Source organism: Nicotiana tabacum, chromosome 19 (assembly GCF_000715075.1).
Source record: "Nicotiana tabacum cultivar K326 chromosome 19, ASM71507v2, whole genome shotgun sequence".
Classification (NCBI taxonomy): Eukaryota; Viridiplantae; Streptophyta; class Magnoliopsida; order Solanales; family Solanaceae; genus Nicotiana; species Nicotiana tabacum.
The window spans coordinates 135,637,130-135,656,369 of NC_134098.1; the positions used below are offsets into that span (position 1 = coordinate 135,637,130).

The 19,240-nt window shown below is 38.2% G+C and overlaps 3 protein-coding genes across 3 annotated transcripts; 1 reads left to right on the plus strand and 2 right to left on the minus strand.

Annotated features, from left to right (window-relative positions):
• Positions 1–1,139: 1,139 nt before the first annotated feature.
• LOC142173737 (uncharacterized) lies at positions 1,140–4,442 on the minus strand. The gene is made up of 2 exons (XM_075239378.1): positions 4,255–4,442; positions 1,140–2,208 (listed from the first exon to the last, which is right to left on the minus strand). Exons 1-2 carry the CDS (start codon positions 4,440–4,442, stop codon positions 1,140–1,142), a joined length of 1,257 nt encoding a protein of 418 aa, XP_075095479.1.
• A 4,594-nt stretch (positions 4,443–9,036) lies between these two features.
• LOC142173738 (uncharacterized) lies at positions 9,037–9,771 on the minus strand. Its single transcript, XM_075239379.1, has one exon. It carries the CDS (start codon positions 9,769–9,771, stop codon positions 9,037–9,039), a length of 735 nt encoding a protein of 244 aa, XP_075095480.1.
• Positions 9,772–10,671: 900 nt separating this feature from the next.
• On the plus strand, positions 10,672–11,708 carry LOC107818270 (uncharacterized). Its single transcript, XM_016644255.2, has 2 exons — positions 10,672–10,867; positions 10,978–11,708. The coding sequence occupies exons 1-2, from the start codon at positions 10,672–10,674 to the stop codon at positions 11,706–11,708; spliced, it is 927 nt and encodes a 308-aa protein (XP_016499741.2).
• The last annotated feature ends 7,532 nt before the right edge of the window (positions 11,709–19,240 follow it).

Genomic DNA, 19,240 nt, shown 5'->3' on the forward strand with positions numbered 1-19,240 from the left:
AAGCTATTAAGTTTGCTGATAAATGGTGTATAAACCAAAGGATTCCCAATTTTATATTGGAGATGGAAGAAGATATCATTAGCTACACCGACAATGATCATATTATAATTAACCACTTCCTAAGAAAAGCAAACCAAGTGGCGGACTGGTTGGCCAAAGCTGCTTCTAATCTAACTGAGGGAACCATTTACTCGTCCTTTCAACATTTGCCTAAGATAAAGGACTTTTCCTTATGGTTGCAAATGCCCACTTTTAGAATTAGATATGAAAAATATAATTTTTTTGTTAGTTAAATATATCAATCTGTATTTTTTGTCCATAAACCCCCTCCTCATCTATATCTTACTAGTTAAGTTTACAGTATGCATTGTAATTGGAGGTTAGGCCAATCCCCCCTCCAAACTTGGTTTTGTTGGAAGTTAAATATATCCCAACCAAGATATTGATGGGCATATTTATAAAAAAAATGCTAGCTTTGCCTTAATCTCTTATATCAACATTAAAGTAATGTAGCTTAATTAATTTGATCTCCCTTGATTGTTGGATCTTGATTTATTTCATTTCTAATATCCTTTCATGATTTTTTTTTGTAATTTGCGCCTTAAGGAGACACTGCCTTTTATTTCATAACAAAACAGAGGTTACAACAAAACAGAGGTTAGGACTAACCCCTGCCGCTTTTCAAAGCTAGCATATACAGGGAGAAAAACATTAACAGTTCAAAAACTCCCAAAAAGATTATTAGACAAGCATATTCCTTCTTTGTTTGTGCCTTATGGAGGTCGTATCTTTGTATATCTAGAAAATATGCACCAGCAGCCTCCTTAGGAAGATCCTTAACATCATAAAATCACCTCTCATGTTCTTCTATGCTCCATTTTTCCAATGCATTTGCAATCTGATTCGCCTCTCTGTAACAATGTTGAACTATATTGGTTGTCTGAGATAGCATTTGAGTAATAACATCTATAGAATTTTGAAGTTGCCAAGCAGTGTTGCTCTTTCCCTTTATCATGTTTACAATAGTCAGAGAGTCACTTTCCAAGATAATGCTTTGGAATCTATGCGAGATACACCATTGTAAACCATAGATTATTGCCTTTGCTTAAGCTAGATTACTGATGCCAATTCCTACATATTTAGCAAAGGCCATTATAATTTTTTTCATTGTTGTCTCTTATAATTCCTCCTGCTCCAATAGAGTCTACTGAATTGTGACTTCCATCTGTATTGAGCTTTATCCATCCCATTGGAGGTCTGATCCACTTCACTATAATACATTCAATCTTGTGTGAGCTACTCGTAATTTGTTTGGTGAGTTCCTGCCATTTCCATATCCATTGAATGGTTGAGTTGGTCTTTGATACTATCCACTTTATATGGTAGAAGATGTGGTGAATAACTTTGACTTTAGATACTTTTTTCTTCCCATATCTGTTGGCACATCTAGCCTTCCATATCTCCCATAAAATAAATATAGGAATAATTTTGAGAAGATCTTTGTGTAAGCCATTTTTAGGCTTTACAGTCCACCATTTTATCATTTGAGTTCTGATGGAACCTGGTTCCCATGGAATTCCAAGAGGGATTCCAAAAACGTTCCATATAATTCTGGCCAAGTTTCCATCAAGGAAGGTGTGATGAATAGTTTCATCTTTGGCATCAGCACAACAACAACAACACTTGGTATCCACCTCAATGCCAATTCTAGTAATGATATTATAAAATGGAAGCTTGTTCTTTAGCATTTTCAACACTAAGAAAAACATATTGAAAGGTGTAGATTTGTGCCAAATATTATAAATAAAATGGTCTGGTTCCTTGTGTTGTCTGGTGATATCCCATGCTGAAGAAGTAGAGAAATTTTCATTAGTAGTAGGCATACAAATAGGTGTGTCAGGACAATGTGGATTCCCAATTGGTATGCTAAGAATAATTTCAGCTAAATATTCAGGTAAGTGTAGGTGATCAATATTCCAGTGTCCATTATCAATTAGATCTTTGACAATTTGATGTCTGTTGGTGCCATTGTGATTTATGACAAGAGCAATCGCTCCAAAACTTGTCCAGTTGTCCCATATTAGGCTTGAAGAACCTGAGTTAACCTTGCGCATTATTTGCTCCTCAACTTTATCCTTAACTGCCAAAATGCTTTGCCATCCATGAGATAAACCTGCTCTCCATTTTCTGTCCACGGGATAAGCCAATCTACAGTTTTTTTGTTTTGAGAAAGTTGGCCCAAATAGAGTTACCAGTTCTGAATCTCCACCATCTTTTCATGGCCAATGCATCACTAATATCTTTTAGTCTTCTGAAACCAAGTCCACCTTCTTCAATTGGATAGAACATTTTTGCCCATGAACTCCAATGATGTCTATTCTTTTCATCACTTGATCACCAGAAGAATCTAGTCATACATCTTTCAATTTTGGAGAAAAATTTCATTGGGAGGTGTCATAGCAGCTAGAAGGTAAATTGGTTGAGATTGTAGTACATGTTTGATAAGAATGGCTTTCGCACCAGCTGATAATAGTTTACCTTGCCAACTTGATATTTTTCTAACCACTTTAATATCAGTAACATTGAAGGTAGATATTAGTTTCCTACCAACATATATATAGGACATCCAAGAAAAATGAAGGGAAATTCTTTGTGCTTATATCTGGAGATATTTTTTATCCTGGATACTTCCTCTGGATTAGTATTAGGACTAACAAGAAAAAAGCTCTTGCCATCATTAATCGTCTTCCCAGAACATTTGGAATAATTATTTAAAACATGCTTAACCAGGTTAAGAGAAAGTTGATCCCCATAAGTGAATATGATAAGAACATCCGCATAAGCAAGATGTGATATTTGAGGTCCAAATCTTGGCATTGAGAAGCCTGTATACATGTGATTTTCCTCGAGACCATTTAACATTCTTGATAATACCTCAACACCTAAAATAAATAGGGCTGGGGATAAGGGATCACCTTGTTTCAGGCCTTCAGTAGAGTGAAAAAAAGCCTTTTTCTGGTGTCATTGATCATAATAGAATACCAAATATTTGAGATAGATGTCACGTCCTTAGTTGTTAATTAAGCACACGTGTGGCACTTGACAACTCGCTCATGATCTTGCACAACATGCTCACGTTTTTGCTGTACCAAGTCAGTCTTACCACACTCAAGATCGCTCAGGAAATATTAGAATATAAGAGAATTGCCAAAGAAAACTTTTATATTAGAGATAACTTGATTGTTTTGCTTGTTGAGTTATAAATATTCCCCATATTTATACTAATCACCTAGGAGCTAGTATGCAAATAATAATTATTTCACAAGTCCTTCCATATTTACAAATAACTACACCTTCTAGAATTTTTTACATGACTAGAATATTCCAAGGCTTTCCAAAGAGTCTTCCTACCAAGTCCATAAATATCTAGAGCTTTCCCAAGGAAATTCTCCATAGTTCTAGAATATTCCACCAAGAGCTAGTCCCTAACTTATGTAACCTTTCTATATGGCAAAAATATATGCCAAGTAGCACGTACATGGCATGATGAAATGGCAGGCCATGACGCTCTCCCCCACCCAATTTTGTACCTCCCTTGGCATAAAGCATCGACACGTATGCGCGCACCTCACCTTAGCGTCAGTGGAAATCTTTGTCCATTAGCCATGATGCCCTGTGGGGCAATTTGCCTTCCTATGTCACAATGTACCGGTCACCTTTCTTCTTTCCCCGTTTGTACTTTGGACAGCTAGCAATGATGGCCTCGATCCTCCGCCCATCGGATGCCTCTCCTTGTTCTTGGACTAAATCTCCCCAGGACTCAACCATGTCTAGCAGCTTCTCAAGCATCGGGTACATGCTTCCACTCCCTATTTGATTGCCCTCTGTGATCCCAACCTTGCAAGCAAACTTGCCCCCTCTACTTGGTGCATCGTCTATGTTCGATAGCGTGCCATCACTTTGTAACTTGCCATCCTCTTCAACTATGTCCGCCTAACTTTTCTTGCTACCACCATGCTCTATTTGCATGGCGCCAAGATAGGCTTTGGAATCCTCTACTTTCGGCTTAGATTCCAATCGCATCCCCTTAATGCAGGCGGTCCCTCCTGTATCACCCTTGTGTGCCTGAGTAAAGTTCCCGATCATTGCTGCAAGCCTCCCCAAATCTGGGCATTCACTTGCCCGATGTGATCCTTTACAGAAGTAGCACCCTCCCTTAGGCATATACTCTGTGATGACTCAAAAGGTCATTACTTGTTTCTCTTGGACCCATGTCCATTAAGGGATGGCCCCTTGCAATTACCCTTGTATACCTTGGCTATGACTTTCTCATTGTCCTTGTCATGATCTCCCTCACCCATCTCGGCGTTGCCTTCTTTGGACTTGGAAGGCTCCATCTTGAAGTCAACAAGCAACTCGGCTACTGCTATGGCCTCGTCCATATTGGCTACTTGATGTCTTCTTAACTCCTACTTTGCCCAATTTTGCAACCCATCCATGAAGTAGAAGAGGGAATCTTCCTCAGACAACGACGGGATTTGCAACATTAAGGTAGTGAACTCGCACACATACTGCCAAATTGCTTCTTCAACTCCTTCTTGAACTGCTCCTACGTCTCAATCTTGCATAGCCCCTTCTCTATGTCGGCACACTTTCGATGCCACCATAATGCGACAATCTTTGAGAGGTACAACAAAACAGTGTTGATCTTGGCCTCATCGTATCTCACTTTGTCATGCCTGAAGTAGTTCTCCAAGTGCCAAAGGAAGTTCTCCACTTCTTGTGCATCACGAACACCTTTGAACACCGGCAGTTTGGGAGCCTTAATCTTGGCCTCCCTCGTCACAACAACATTATTTTCTGCCTCGGTCATGCTAGCATCAATACGCTCCTCGAGTGGCTTTATCTTAGCCTTCATGGCATCGATAGTGCTCTCCGCCTCCATGAGTCTACACTCCAAGGTAGTGATGGTTTGTCTTAGCTCCATCTCGACCTGCATGCGCCCTTCCAAGTCATTTCGGATACTCTCAATCTCCTCAAGAGTGTGTCCCTCAAGAACGCTAAGGGTGCCTTTCACCTTCCCCAAGCATTGGCCAAAGATCTCGACGCCATCCATCCCCTCGTTCACCTTCATCACCCACTCTTTACCGAACGAGATGTCCTCTGGCAGGACCTCTACTTCTTTCTCGCTTGCCACAATGGCAGATGGTTCTCGGGATGTAATCCCCTCGTTTGGCACAATCTAGGGCGGCACCTCCTAGCTCTTGCTGGAGGCGTTCCTCTTTTTGTTACGGCCACTCTTGCCAGCAGCATCCTGGATGACGTTGGCTTGGGTGTTGGCAGCGTTAATTTCTCTGTTGTTCGTCATTCCCTTAGTTGCAACCTTTGCTCTGATACCATATTGTCATGTCCTTAGTTGTTAATTAAGTACAAGTGCGGCACTTGACAACTCGCTCACGATCTTACACAACCTGCTCATTCTTGCTATGCCAAGTCAGCCTTACCACACTCAAGATCACTCAGGGAATGTTAGAATATAAGAGAATTGCCAAAGGAAGCTTTTGTATTAGAGAGAACTTGATTGTTTTGCTTGTTAAGTTATAAATGAATGCCTCCTATTTATACTAATCACCTAGGGGCTAGTGTATAAATAATAATTGTTCCACATGTCCTTCCATATTTACAAATAACTACACCCTTTAGAATTTTCTACATGACTAGAATATTCCAAGGCTTTCCAAAAGAGTCTTCCTGCCAAGTCCATAAATATCTAGAGCTTTCCCAAGGAAATTCTCCATAGTTCTAGAATATTCCACCAAGAGCTAGTCCCTAACTTATGTAACCCTTCTATATGGCAATAATATATGCCAAGTGGCACTTACATGGCATGATGATGTGGCGGACCATGACATAGATCTCCAAATCAGGTCTACCCATATTTCGAAGAACCCATATCTCCTCAATATAACCATAATGAATTGCCAATTAACTTTGTCATAGGCCTTTGACATGTCTAATTTGATAATCACATTTTCACCCTCTTTTTTGTTCCTGATACCATGTGCTATCTCTTGAGCAAGTATAACATTTTCAGTAATCAGCCTTCCATAGACAAAACCTGATTGATTCTCTGATATGAGCCTTGGAAGTATAGATGCCAATCTATTGCTCAAAATTTTGGAAATAACCTTGTGAGAAAAATTGGAGAGACTGATTGATCTCATTTCAGAGTAGGAAGAGGGGTTTTCCACTTTAGGAATGAGAACTATACATGTGCTAGAAAAGAATTTTATAAGTTGAGATCCTCAAAAGAACATATGGATCAGCTCCATGAGGTCTTTTTTTAATAGCCCAGCAATTTTGATAAAAGTGTCCATTGAAACCATCGGGACTAGGAGCACTATTAGGATTAAGTCCGAACAGTGCTTGTTTAATCTCTTCGTCAGTGAGAATAACAGTGAGGGAGTCATTTTCCTCTAGAGTGATAACTTGATTAGTACAATTCAGATATTGTAGATGTGGGCTTCCATCTTCTTTGAAAAACGTTTCAAAGTGTCTAACAACTTCTTCCCCAATGTTCTCCACTTAACCAATGGCCCTCTTGGTCTTTGATTCTATGTAAAGTAAGCCTCCTATTTTTATCATTGATAATAGAATGAAAATATTTGGTGTTTGAGTCCCCTTCATCTAGCCACCTTAGGTTAGCCTTCTGTCTCAATAAAGAATCCTCACATTTAAGCCACTTGGTGTACATTGATTGAGCTTTATGCATTTCTTCTCTTGACTCAATCTTGTTGTCATCAATGTATTGTTCTTCCAAAGTCTGCATCTTGTTTTCCCATTCTTTGACATGATTGTGAATATTCCCAATTTGTTCTCTGGACCAATTGCTGAGAATTTTGCTAAGAATTTTCAATTTCTGATGGAATTTCCACATGGAGTTGCCATGAACAATCTCCTGCCAACTTTCTTCCACAATGGCTCTGAAATGAGGTTGTTATGTCCAAAAATTAAGAAAATTGAAATATTTTATACCTTGAAATTCAGTATTAGAACATCTAACTAGAATTGTTGTATGATTAGATCCTGTGCTTGCTAGATGTTCTACACTGATTCTTGGAAACTTTGCAGTCCACTCTTGATTGATTAGAACTCTATCCAATCTTTTTCATATTCTGTGTCTTTTGTCCCGTGCATTACACCATGTAAATCTTGGACCTGAGAAACCGGCATCCACCATTTCACATTCGTCCATACTGTTAATGAAGTCCCAGCTTTTCTGCATTCTATGAGGATTTCCTCCTTTCTTCTCTTCAGCATTCATAATAACATTAAAGTCTCCAGATAAACACCAAGGGCCATTAATTATATGGCTACAGATTTATAAACTTTCCCATAGAGGTCTTCTCAAGAGTTCTTTGTTTTTGGCATATACAAAGGTCATCCAGAAAGATTCAGAATTATTCTTATGTTTGAGTTCCATAGTAACCTGTTGAGAGTCAATGGAGATCTCTGAAGCCTCAAATAAAGAGGTCCAGAAGATCCAAATCTTACCATTTATATCGGTGCAGCAGTTATCCATACTTATCCATCTTTTGTGTAGATTAATGCAGTCTTTATCAATAAAAGGTTCCAAAATTGCAATAATTTGAAGCTTGTGCATTTTGGTGAGAAACTTGAGTCTTTCAAAAGCCCCTCTGGACTTTACCCCTCTAATATTCCATGTAATTGTATCAATCATGGGACACATTTGATGTTGAGGCACTGCTTTTGGATGCCTTTAGTTTTGCCCTTGTTAAAGGGCCAGTGAAAATTTTTTGTTTCCCAAATCTGTTGGACCTGCTTCTAGGAGATAGATTTCCTCGCATAATAATGTCATTTGTATGTTGGAAGCCTGCATCATCAGCTTCAGTGTGTAGCCATGAAGTACTGGGAGCAAATTCTTATCAATTCCTCTTCATCGGTAGAATTACACTCTTCATATTCATCATCTTCCTCCTCTTCTTCAATATATTTACCATCCTCACTGCTTTCTGCAACCACTTTTGTATCATCCTTGTGGATTCCATGTTGAGCATGAGAAACATGAAATTGAAAAGGGCCTTGAGATGTAGAAGCTGGTGGAGCAGACTTGTTGTGAGCATTGCACCATAATTGAACAGCTAAACTAATTGTCTTTTGACTTTTAGCTTTCTCCACAATTTCTGAGTCTGAGATCATAGTGCCGCATTCCACAGTATCTAAATTCATGAGCTTTGATGGAGAACTGGGCTTAGATATGTTATGTGAAGCTTGTACTATATCAGTTGATCCAGGAGCAATAGTAATCTTGCTGTTAATAAATTCAGACATAACAGGGCTATGATAAAAATTTGAAGGCTTGGACTGAGGTATTGGAGAGACTAGCTGGGTTCTATGAGCCTGACTCTGAGGCTCCTCTTGTAGCTGATTCAAATGTTGAAAAGAGTTTTTAACTGAAATGGTTGTAGCATGAGGAACTGAGATGATCGGATTTATTTGTTCAACCATATTTTCAGTTTCCTCAATATGTCCAGTTCTTCGAGAATCGATAGTAGCAGTTGTGTTAGAGTTTAAAAGTTGTTTGAGTTGTTCATGTTTTTCAGCTTGAGCAATAGGATTGAGAGTTTTCGCTCTCCATTGCATAACATTTTTCTTAGCAAGCTTTGCTCTTATGCCATTTTGGATATTGTGCCTTTTCTTGTTCTTACCCTTCCTTGGATCAGGATCATTTCTTGAGGGGAGCAACAGTGCTTTTCAGAACTTGAGCAGCATTCTTAGTAATGGTCCAAGGCTTTTCGTATGGTATGTTACCATTCTATATTGGGGCTTTTGGTTTGTTGTCATTCTGAGCCAAATTTTGTGGCCTATTAGCAATCCTATTAGCATTCTGATTGGATTGTTGGGCTATATTGCCATCCTCCTTTTGATTTTGAGCCCCGATTTTTATTTGAACATCTCTGTCTCCTCTACAAGTTATCTTCAAAGTGTCCTTGATGTTTACATCTAAAGTAGTAGTTAGACAAATTCATATTCAATAGGTTGATGGAAACCACCACATTCCATTCCCTCGTCATTTCTGATTCCAACCCAAATTGAATCTCTCATGTGCTTAGAAAGATCAATTTCGACAAGTACTTTAGCAAAATTTGATCTAGATTTGATTTCTGTGGTTTTATATATTTTCAACAGAGTACCCAAAGGGTAGGTGATTCTCAATAGTGCATCCCAATTGTAATAGTGCCATTTAAGCTCCGGGAGGTGAATCCAGACCGGGGTTAAGGGGGTTTCTTCTTCAGGATTAAAATCGATAGTCCAAGTAACTAAACGCATAAGAGAGCCCAAAACCATAAGTTTCCTTCTAGAATAGATATTCAGATAGTCCTCTTCTAGACTGAAATCCATAAAGATATGTTTCAAATTACAATGCCCAATTTGTACCTGTCCTTTAAGAGTAAACCTAGCAGTGAAATCGCTTCGGATATCTTTGATTGAGGGTCTTCCATGAGAGAATTTCCCGATTAGTGTGAATTTACAATCTTTAGCAAGCTCTACCTCTTCATTAATGGTGAAATATACTGCCGATTTTCCCTTGTGAATTTTCGGTGGCCTGTGGATGAGCTTCGTTCTTGACAATGGAATTAACTTCGAATTTAGAGCATTTGCGTAGTTATACTCACTAATTCCGATGGGTTGGTTGCCGGAAGGGCCGGCGGTGGCCCTAATTCTATCATGGTTAACCACTGGATTCATGTCGGAAAGGTACAAAATATAGCCGTTATAGCTTCACCTGGTAACAATGACTTTACCTTTCATGATTGATTTTAGCAGTTCTGATCTTCCTTATTTTATAAAATACTACTCTCTCCGTTTTATATTAAATGAGGTTGTTTGACTGGGCACGAAATTTAATAAATAAGAGTAGATTATTGCCAAATTACCTTAAGTACCAATTTTACCCTTAAGGGCCCACATGCTAGCTTTTTAATGAAAATTATTATAAAGTAGATACTAAATCAAATGTGACCCACATATCCCATCTTCTCTGCCACATTAACTAAGTCAAAAAACTTTTCCTTCAATTCTCGTAGTCTACTAGCTACTCTAGACTACTAGCTACCGGCTATTCTTATAAATTTCTTCAATTCTTGTGGCGCTAAAAAAATGTCTTTCATTCTTGTGGCGCCAAAACTTCTCTTTTTTAATTAGGTGATAAGCTTGTCTATTTATGTAGAGAAATTTGAGATTATTCACTTATGCTTTCAGTGTTTCTCTTCATAATCCTATTTTTTCTCCTAGTGTTTCTAATTTTCTCTTACATTCTGATTATTTCCTTTAATCCTATTTTATCTAGCATATGAGATTAATTATACACAAATGAGTGACTCGCAATTAGACTCAACTATTAGAAAAAGACGACTAAAAATTGAGGATCGCCATGCTATTGCCGAATGGCTTTTGAAGGAAAGCAAAAATGGAGTTGTTAAACATGGGTCTTTAAACCAAGCTGTGATTTTATTTAATACTTCAAGGAGTACTGTGGAAAGAATTTAGCAACAGACAAAATTAAGTGTCGCTAACGGTACTCCATTAAATGTGTCTCCGCATATTGTAGGCAGAGTTGGGAGAAAACGAATTCATGTCGACATTAATATGGTAAAGGAAATTTCTCTTTGTCGCCGAACAAATATTCGATCTTTGGCATGTGCTATGGATATGTCAACGTCAACTATTTTTCGACGCATCAAAGAAGGAGTTATAAGGCCACATACTAATGCCATAAAGCCTCATTTGACGGAGGAAAATAAGAAGGCAAGACTTCAATTTTGTCTGTCAATGATTGAGTCTGGTACGTTAAATTCAAATCCTATATTTTCAGACATGTTTAATTATGTTCATATAGATGAAAATGGTTCTTTTTGTCGAAAAAATCTGAAAAGTTTTATCTTCTCCCTGAAGAACAAGAGCCAAACCCATATAGATCTTGCAAAAGTAAAAATTTCATAACAAAAGTTATGTTTATGGCTGCTGTTGCGCGCCCTAGGCTTGCTGAAGATGGAATTGAGTTATTTTCAGGAAAAATAGGAATATTTCCTTTTGTGTTCAAGGAACCCGCCAAAAGGAATAGCAAAAACAGAGTAGCTGGAACTTTAGAAACAAAGCCTATTTTATCAGTCACTAAAGATGTCACTAGGACTTGTTTAATTGAAAAAGTTCTTCCGGCGATTCGATCAAAATGGCCACTTTCGCAGTCAAATGCTCCTATTTTTATCCAACAAGATAATGCGAGACCTCACCTTAGTGTTAATGACTTGCAATTTACCGAAGCTGCTCAGCAAGATGGATTTGATATTAGGCTTTGCTTTCAACCTCCTAACAGTCCAGATTTAAATGTTTTGGACCTCGGATTCTCCAGAGCTATTCAATCTCTTCAACATCAAATGGCTCCGAAAACTATTGACGAGTTAGTAAATGCAGTCGAGAAATCGTTTAATGACATGAAAGTTGAACGGCTGAATCACGTGTTTCTGACTCTACAATCTTGCATGGTTGAAGTGATGAAAGATAAAGGTGGAAACAATTACAAAGTGCCACATACGAAAAAAGACATGCTAGAACGACATGGAACTCTTCCTACTCAAGTTTGTTGCGATATTGGTATTGTTAATGAAACTCTAGCTCTGCTTTAAGCTAGAGTGATAGATCAAGGTTATCTGCAACTTATTTTTGTAAAGTTCGTCACGGCAGTATTTGTGATCGATTATCTAGTGACTTTCACTGCTAAAAATCCGCTAAAAACCGACCAAATATTTTCGACCAACGTTGGTCGGTCAAACAAAGCGACCAAAAACCGTCCAGCTTGGACGGAAACTGGAAAAAAAGAATTTATAATTTTTTAAAACTAAATACCGACCAACGTTGGTAGGTAAATTGGTCAACGAATTGACCCAGCTAGTCAGACACGAAAATTTTGGATTACCGACCAACATTGGTGGGTAATCTGGACCCAATTTTTTAAATTTTAATAATTATTTTATTATTTAAAATATTTTATAATATTTAAGAATTTATATTTAAATTTACCGACCAACGTTGGTCGGTTAATGCAGGGGAAGCATTTACCGACCAACTTTGGTCGGTAATTGTTATTTTCTGCAAAATAACCGACCAAAGTTGGTCGGTTATTACGTCAACATTGGTCAAACTTTCGAATTACTTTTATATTTACTATCTAAATAATATAAATGTAATTCGTTAACACTTTTGTAATACAAATAATGAATACACTAACATATACTATATATAACATGCTATTTGTAAATTGATTCATCGACTTATAACTTACTTAGATGCATCGATAAATATTAAAAACAAAACGTTTGACCTATATCGAGTTATATATATAGTTAAAGTATTACAATAAAATGTGTGTGTGTGTGTGTGTGTGTGTGTGTGTGTGTGTGTGTGTGTAGAGGTTATAAGAACACGAAGCGCTAGGACCACGGGGTCGGGTCCTTTTAGGGATAGACTTATGAAGATCCTAATTAGTATATATATTTTATCATCAAATATATCTATTTGTAAATTGATTCATCGACTTATAACTTACTTAGATGCATCGATGAATATTAAAAATAAAACGTTTGACCTATATCGACAAATAGTAAAAACAAAACGTCTCGACCTATATCGATTAATCTATGTCATGCATTATTAGTGATGAATGAATGAAAAATAGAAGAATTAATATAGGTCGAGACGTTTTGTTTTTACTATTTAAATAAACAAAAGAAGTTATTAGTATTAAGTAAACGAGTTAAATTAATATGTCAAACATGGTCAAACTTTAACAAGCTATATATATACACACTAACATATACTATAACAAGCTATATATATAATTAAAGTATTACAGTGAAGTGTGTTTTGTGTGTGTGTGTGTGTGTGTGTATATATATATATATATATATATATATATATATATATATATATATATATATATATATATATATATATATATAGCCGTATATATATAAGAACACGAAGCGCTAGGACCACAGAGTCGGGTTCTTTTAGGGATAGACTTGGGAAGATACTAATTAGTATATATACTTTATCATCAAATATATCTATTTGTAAACTGATTCATCGACTTATAACTTACTTAGATGTATCGATGAATATTAATCAATGATTCATCAAAACGTCTCGACCTATATATCGATTAATCTATGTCATGCATTATTAGTGATGAACGAATGAAAAAAGAAGTTATTAGCATCAATTACAATATAGTGTATGTGTGTGTGAGAGAAATTACTCACATACTTAATTATAACTTAGAAAATTTACTTAGATAGATGCTATTATAATTTATTAAAAGTAAATAGTTAATATAATTATTTATAAAGATTATGCTTATAGTTTATAATTATTTATAATAATTGTATAGTTAAATAAAATAAATACTTATAGTTTATAATATTTTTTATAGTTTATAATATTTTAAGAAAAAAAACACAAAAAAAAGAATTTAATTTTTGTTTTTTAAAAAAAGACCAAAGTTGGTCGGTTTTTGGTCAAACGGTCAACACTTAATGTACCGACCAAAATTACCGACCAACTTTGGTCGGTAATTCTGAAATCAGAATTGAAAAACGGGAGAACCCCCATTTCTCTCTTATCTTCCCCTCTCCCTCTCTATTCCCCTCACTCAATACCTTCCCTTCTCCTTCTCTATTTCCCTCACATAAATCCCATTCCCCACCCCCGCGTCGCCACCGCCCATCCCCCGCCGTCGCCGCGTCGTCGCCGTCGCCACTGCCGCCCCTCTCCATCTCCATCTCCTAAAAATTTTAGGTTTGAATTACAACCCATTTATTTATTATTTCTAGGTTTTGTTAATTAGTTATGAATTAGTTTCAGTTGATTAGTGTTTCAATTATTTGAACATTGCATTTTTGTCATGACCCGAAATTCCCACCTTCGGACCGTGATGGCGTCTAACATTTCACTTGCTAGGCAAGCCAACGTTAGAATAATATTATTCATTTTTAAAATAATTTTAAATTTATTAATAACAAGAAAACAAATGCGGAAGCAAAATTTAAAATATAGTGAAATAATTCATCAAACAACGGTGTCTAAATACTATCCCAGAATTGGTGTCACAAGTGCACGAGCTTCTAGAATAAATATAAATAATGATCTGAATAATATAAAGCTGTCTGAAAATAAATACACAACTAAAGTACAATAGACGGGGACTTCAGAACTGCGGACGCCATGCAGTTATACCTCAAGTCTCCGCTGATAGTTGAAATCCGAGCAAGTCTATGGTACGCCGCTGTGACCAACTCCAAAATCTGCACAAGAAGTGCAGAGTGTAGTATTAGTACAACCGACCCCATGTACTGGTAAGTGCTGAGCCTAACCTCGACGAAGTAGTGACGAGGCTAAGGCGGTTCACTTACATTAACATGTATGCAATATTAGTAATAACAACAATAATAGGAATAAATCAGGTAATTCATTTATAATAATTGAATCCAACTCATCAGTCGTAACCAATTATCATTTCTATTATTTCTGTTGCAGCGTGCAACTCGCTCTCACAATATATCCACATTCAGTTCTATTGCGGCGTGCAACTCGCTCCTCCAACATATTCATTTAATCTAGTCCGTTGCGGCGTGCAACCCGATCTTCCAATATTGACTTTTAATAAGTCTGTTGCGGCGTGCAACCCGATCCTCCAATATTGACTTTTAATAAGTCTGTTGCGGCGTGCAACCTGATCCTCCAATATTGACTTTTAATAAGTCTGTTGCGGCGTGCAACCCGATCCTCCAATATATTCATTATAATCAATCATGTTGCGGCGTGCAACCCACTCCTCCAACATTTTCGTTTACCAATTCTTATAGAAGAAATTTTTCCCAATAAATATAATAATTAGTATAAAATTATGAGACAACAAGCATACAATAATTATGGTTTAATTATGAAGAAAACAATGACAAATAGCAAATTATTATGGAAATCGGGGAGCAAATAGGCAGTTTAATATTTATTATGCTAAATGTCAAAAAACAATTAAGGCACATAATTCAAATAGCATGTAACAATTAATGCAGGAATTCAAAAATTTATATTTGCAAAGAATAAGAGAGAAATAATTATTATAATAATTAATTTATGATTAAAAATAATTTATGATTTTTCAAGTAAGCAGGCAAATAATTAATTTGACGACGTATAGACACTCTTCACCTCGCCTATACGTCGTTTACATGCAATTCACATAACAAAATATTTAAGGGTTCTATTCCCTCAAGTCAAGGTTAACCCCGACACTTATCTCGCTTTGCAAATTCCAATCAATTATTCAACCACAACTTTTCCTTTTAAATTTGCCTCCGAAAGCTTCAAATCTATTCACAAATAATTCAATATATTCAATACGAATCATAGGAATTAATTCCATATGAATTTATAAATTTTTCGGATAAAAATCCGAAATTCATTAAGATATTTAGCAGTGGGACCCACGTCTCAAATCCCGGAAAACTCACAAAATCCGAACACCCGTTCCGATACGAGTTCAACCATACCAAATTTGTCCAATTCCGATATCAAATAGACCTTCAAATCTTAGTTTTTCGTTTTTTGGAAAGTTTTACAAAAATTCCAATTTCTTCCATCTAAATCCAAAATAAATGATGAATATAACATGGCTTTGTGAAATACAATCACTACATGATAAAGAACACTTACCCAGTTCAAAGTCGTGAAAATCCCCCTTGAAATCGCCCAAATCCGAGACTTAAAATTCAAAAATGAGTAAAAATGGCTAAGACCCGATTTTATGTATTCTGCCCAGCATTTTAGCATTGCGGGCTATATTTTCGCACCTGCGGTCTCGCATTTGCTAGACAAAGCTCGCATTTGCGAAGTAGGGCTGCCAGGCGAGGTTCCGCACCTGCAGACAAAGTGTCGCACCTGCGACGTCCGCTTCTGCGCAAAAGGGCCGCACATGCGAAGACCGCATCTGCGATGGAAGTCTCGCTTCTGTGAGCTCGCACCTGCGGTCAAAATTCCGCAGGTGCGATTACACCAGAACTCAAAATTTCAGATTTTTCTAAAGTCCCATTCTTGTTCCGATTTCGATCCGTTTCACTCTCGGGGTACTCGGGATCCCGCTCGAATATACCAATAAGTCCTGTAACATAATACGAACTGACTCGGGGTCTAAAATCACGTCAAACAACACTGAAATTACAATTCACACCCCGATTCGAACTTTGAGTTTTAAACTTTTAATTTGCAAATCTCGTGCCAAAACATATTAAATGAATCCGGAATGACTTCAAATTTGGCACACAAGTCATAAATGACATAACGGAGCTGTTCAAATTTCCAGAATCGGATTCCGGCTCCGATATCAAAAAGTCAACCTCGTGGTCAAACTTGGAATATTTAGCCTTTAAATTGCTAATTCCGTTAAATGGTCATAACTTGAGCTAGGGACCTCCAAATTAAATTTCGGGCATACGCCCAAGTCCCAAATCACGATACGGACCTATCGGAAATTTCAAAATACTGATCCGGATCCGTTTGCTCAAAATGTTGACCAAAGTCAACTTAGTTGAGTTTTAAAGCTCTATTTCCCATTTTAATCCATTTTTCACATGAAACAACAACAACAACCCAGTAAAATCCCACTAATGGGGTTTGGGGAGGGTAATGTGTACGCAGACCTTACCCCTACCCCGAATGAGTAGAGAGGCTATTTCCGAAAGACCCTCGGCTCAAAAAACAAAAAAGATAAAAGGACAAAAAGGGAGACAATATTAGTATCACAACAACAATCATAGGATAAATAGGAACACCATGAAATCCAGAAGAAAGATGCAAAGCAAAGGAAGACAATATTAGTAATTATTAGCATCACCACAACAGTCATAAGAAAAATAGGAACACCATGAAATCTAGAAGAAAGATGCAAAGCAAAAGCGATAGCTAGTAAATAGGACCTGCACTGAAAAGCGAAATAGTAAGCCACAACATTCCCACTAGATATCTTAGACAAAAACCCTATATGGCTAGTCCCACCATGGTATGAAGTAAGGCACGACTTAACTACCTCCTAACCTACAACCCTAATACTCGACCTCCACATCTTCCTATCAAGTGTCATGTCCTCGGAAATCTAGAGCCTCGCCATATCCTGCCTGATCACCTCTCCCCAATACTTCTTAGGCCGCCCTCTACATCTTCTCGTGCCCTCCACAACCAGCTGCTCACACCTCCGTACCGGAGCATCTAGGCTTCTCCTCTGAACATGTCCGAACCATCTAAGCCTCGCTTCCCGCATCTTGTCATCAATGGGAGCCACATGCACCTTCTCCCGAATATCATCATTCCTAATCTTATCTATCCTAGTGTGCCCGCACATCCACCGCAACATCCTCATTTCTGCTACTTTCATCTTCTGGATATGTGAGTTCTTAACGGGCCAACACTCAGCCCCATACATCATGGCCGGTCTAACCACCGCTTTATAAAACTTACCTTTGAGTATCGGTGGCACTCTCTTGTCACACAGGACTCCAGATGCTAACCTCCACTTCATCCATCCTACCCCAATACGGTGTGTGACATCCTCGTCGATCTCCCCTCCCCCTGGATAATCGAACCAAGGTACTTGAAGCTGCCTCTACTCGGGATGCCCTGCGAATCAAGCCTCACATCCACGCCCACTTCCCTTGGCTCAGCGCTGAACTTACACTCCAGGTATTCCGTCTTCGTCCTGCTCAGCTTGAAACCCTTAGACTCAAGAGCTTGTCTCCAAACCTCCAGCCTCTCGTTAACACCGGCTCGCGACTCATCAATCAGAACTATGTCATCGGCGAATAGCATGCACCATGGTACATCCCCTTGAATATGGTGTGTTAACGCGTCCATCACCAGGGCGAATAAGAACGGACTGAGCGCAGAACCTTGGTGTAACCCCATTACAACCGGAAAATGCTCAGAGTCGCCTCCTACTGTCCTAACCCGAGTCTTAGCCCCATCATACATGTCCTTAATCGCCATAATGTAGGGAACCGACACACCTTTTGCCTCCAGGCATCTCCAGAGAATTTTTCTAGGAACCTTGTCATACGCTTTCTCTAGGTCAATAAACACCATGTGCAGATCCTTCTTCCTCTCTCTGTATAGTTACACCAACCTTCTAACAAGGTGTATAGCTTCTGTAGTCGAACGACCCGGCATGAACCCGAACTGGTTGTCGGAATTTTTCACATAAAAACTTTCCGAAAAATTTTACGGACTGCGCATGCAAGTCGAGGAATGATAAATGGTGCTTTTTCGAGGTCTTAGAACACAAAATTACTTATTAAATTTAAAGATGACATTTTGGGTCATCACATTCTCCACCTCTAAAACAAACATTCGTCCTCGAACGGAGTTAGAAAAAGTACCTGAGCTAGAGAAAACGTGTGGATATTTACTCCACATGTCCAACTCGGACTCCCAGGTAGATGCCTCTACCGGCTGACCTCTCCATTGCACCCGAACTGAAGGATAACTCTTTGACCTCAACTGTCGGACCTACCGGGCTAGAATAGCCACCGGCTCCTCCTCGTAAGTCAAATCTTTGTCCAATTGGACTGAGTTGAAATCTAACACATGGGACAGATCACCATGATATTTTCGGAGCATAGACACATGGAACACCGGATGAACCGCTAATAAACTAGGAGTTAATGCAAGCATGTAGGCTACTTCACCCACCCTTTCAAGAATTTCAAAGGGTCCGATATACCTAGGGCTCAACTTGCCCTTCTTTCCGAACCTCATAACACCTTTCATAGGTGAAACCCGAAGCAATATTCGTTCTCCAACCATGAATGCAATATCACGAACTTTACGGTCGGCATAACTCTTTTGCCTAGACTGAGCTGTGCGAAGTCGATCCTGAATAATCTTGACCTTATCCAAGGCATCCTGTACCAAATCGGTACCCAACAACCAAGCCTCTCCCGGTTCAAAACAACCAACTGGTGATCGGCATCACCTTCCGTATAATGCCTCATATGGAGCCATCTGAATGCTCGACTGGTAGCTATTATTATAAGCAAACTCTGCAGGTGGCAAGAAATAATCCCAAGAACCTCCAAAGTCTATAACACAAGCGCGAAGCATATCTTCCAAT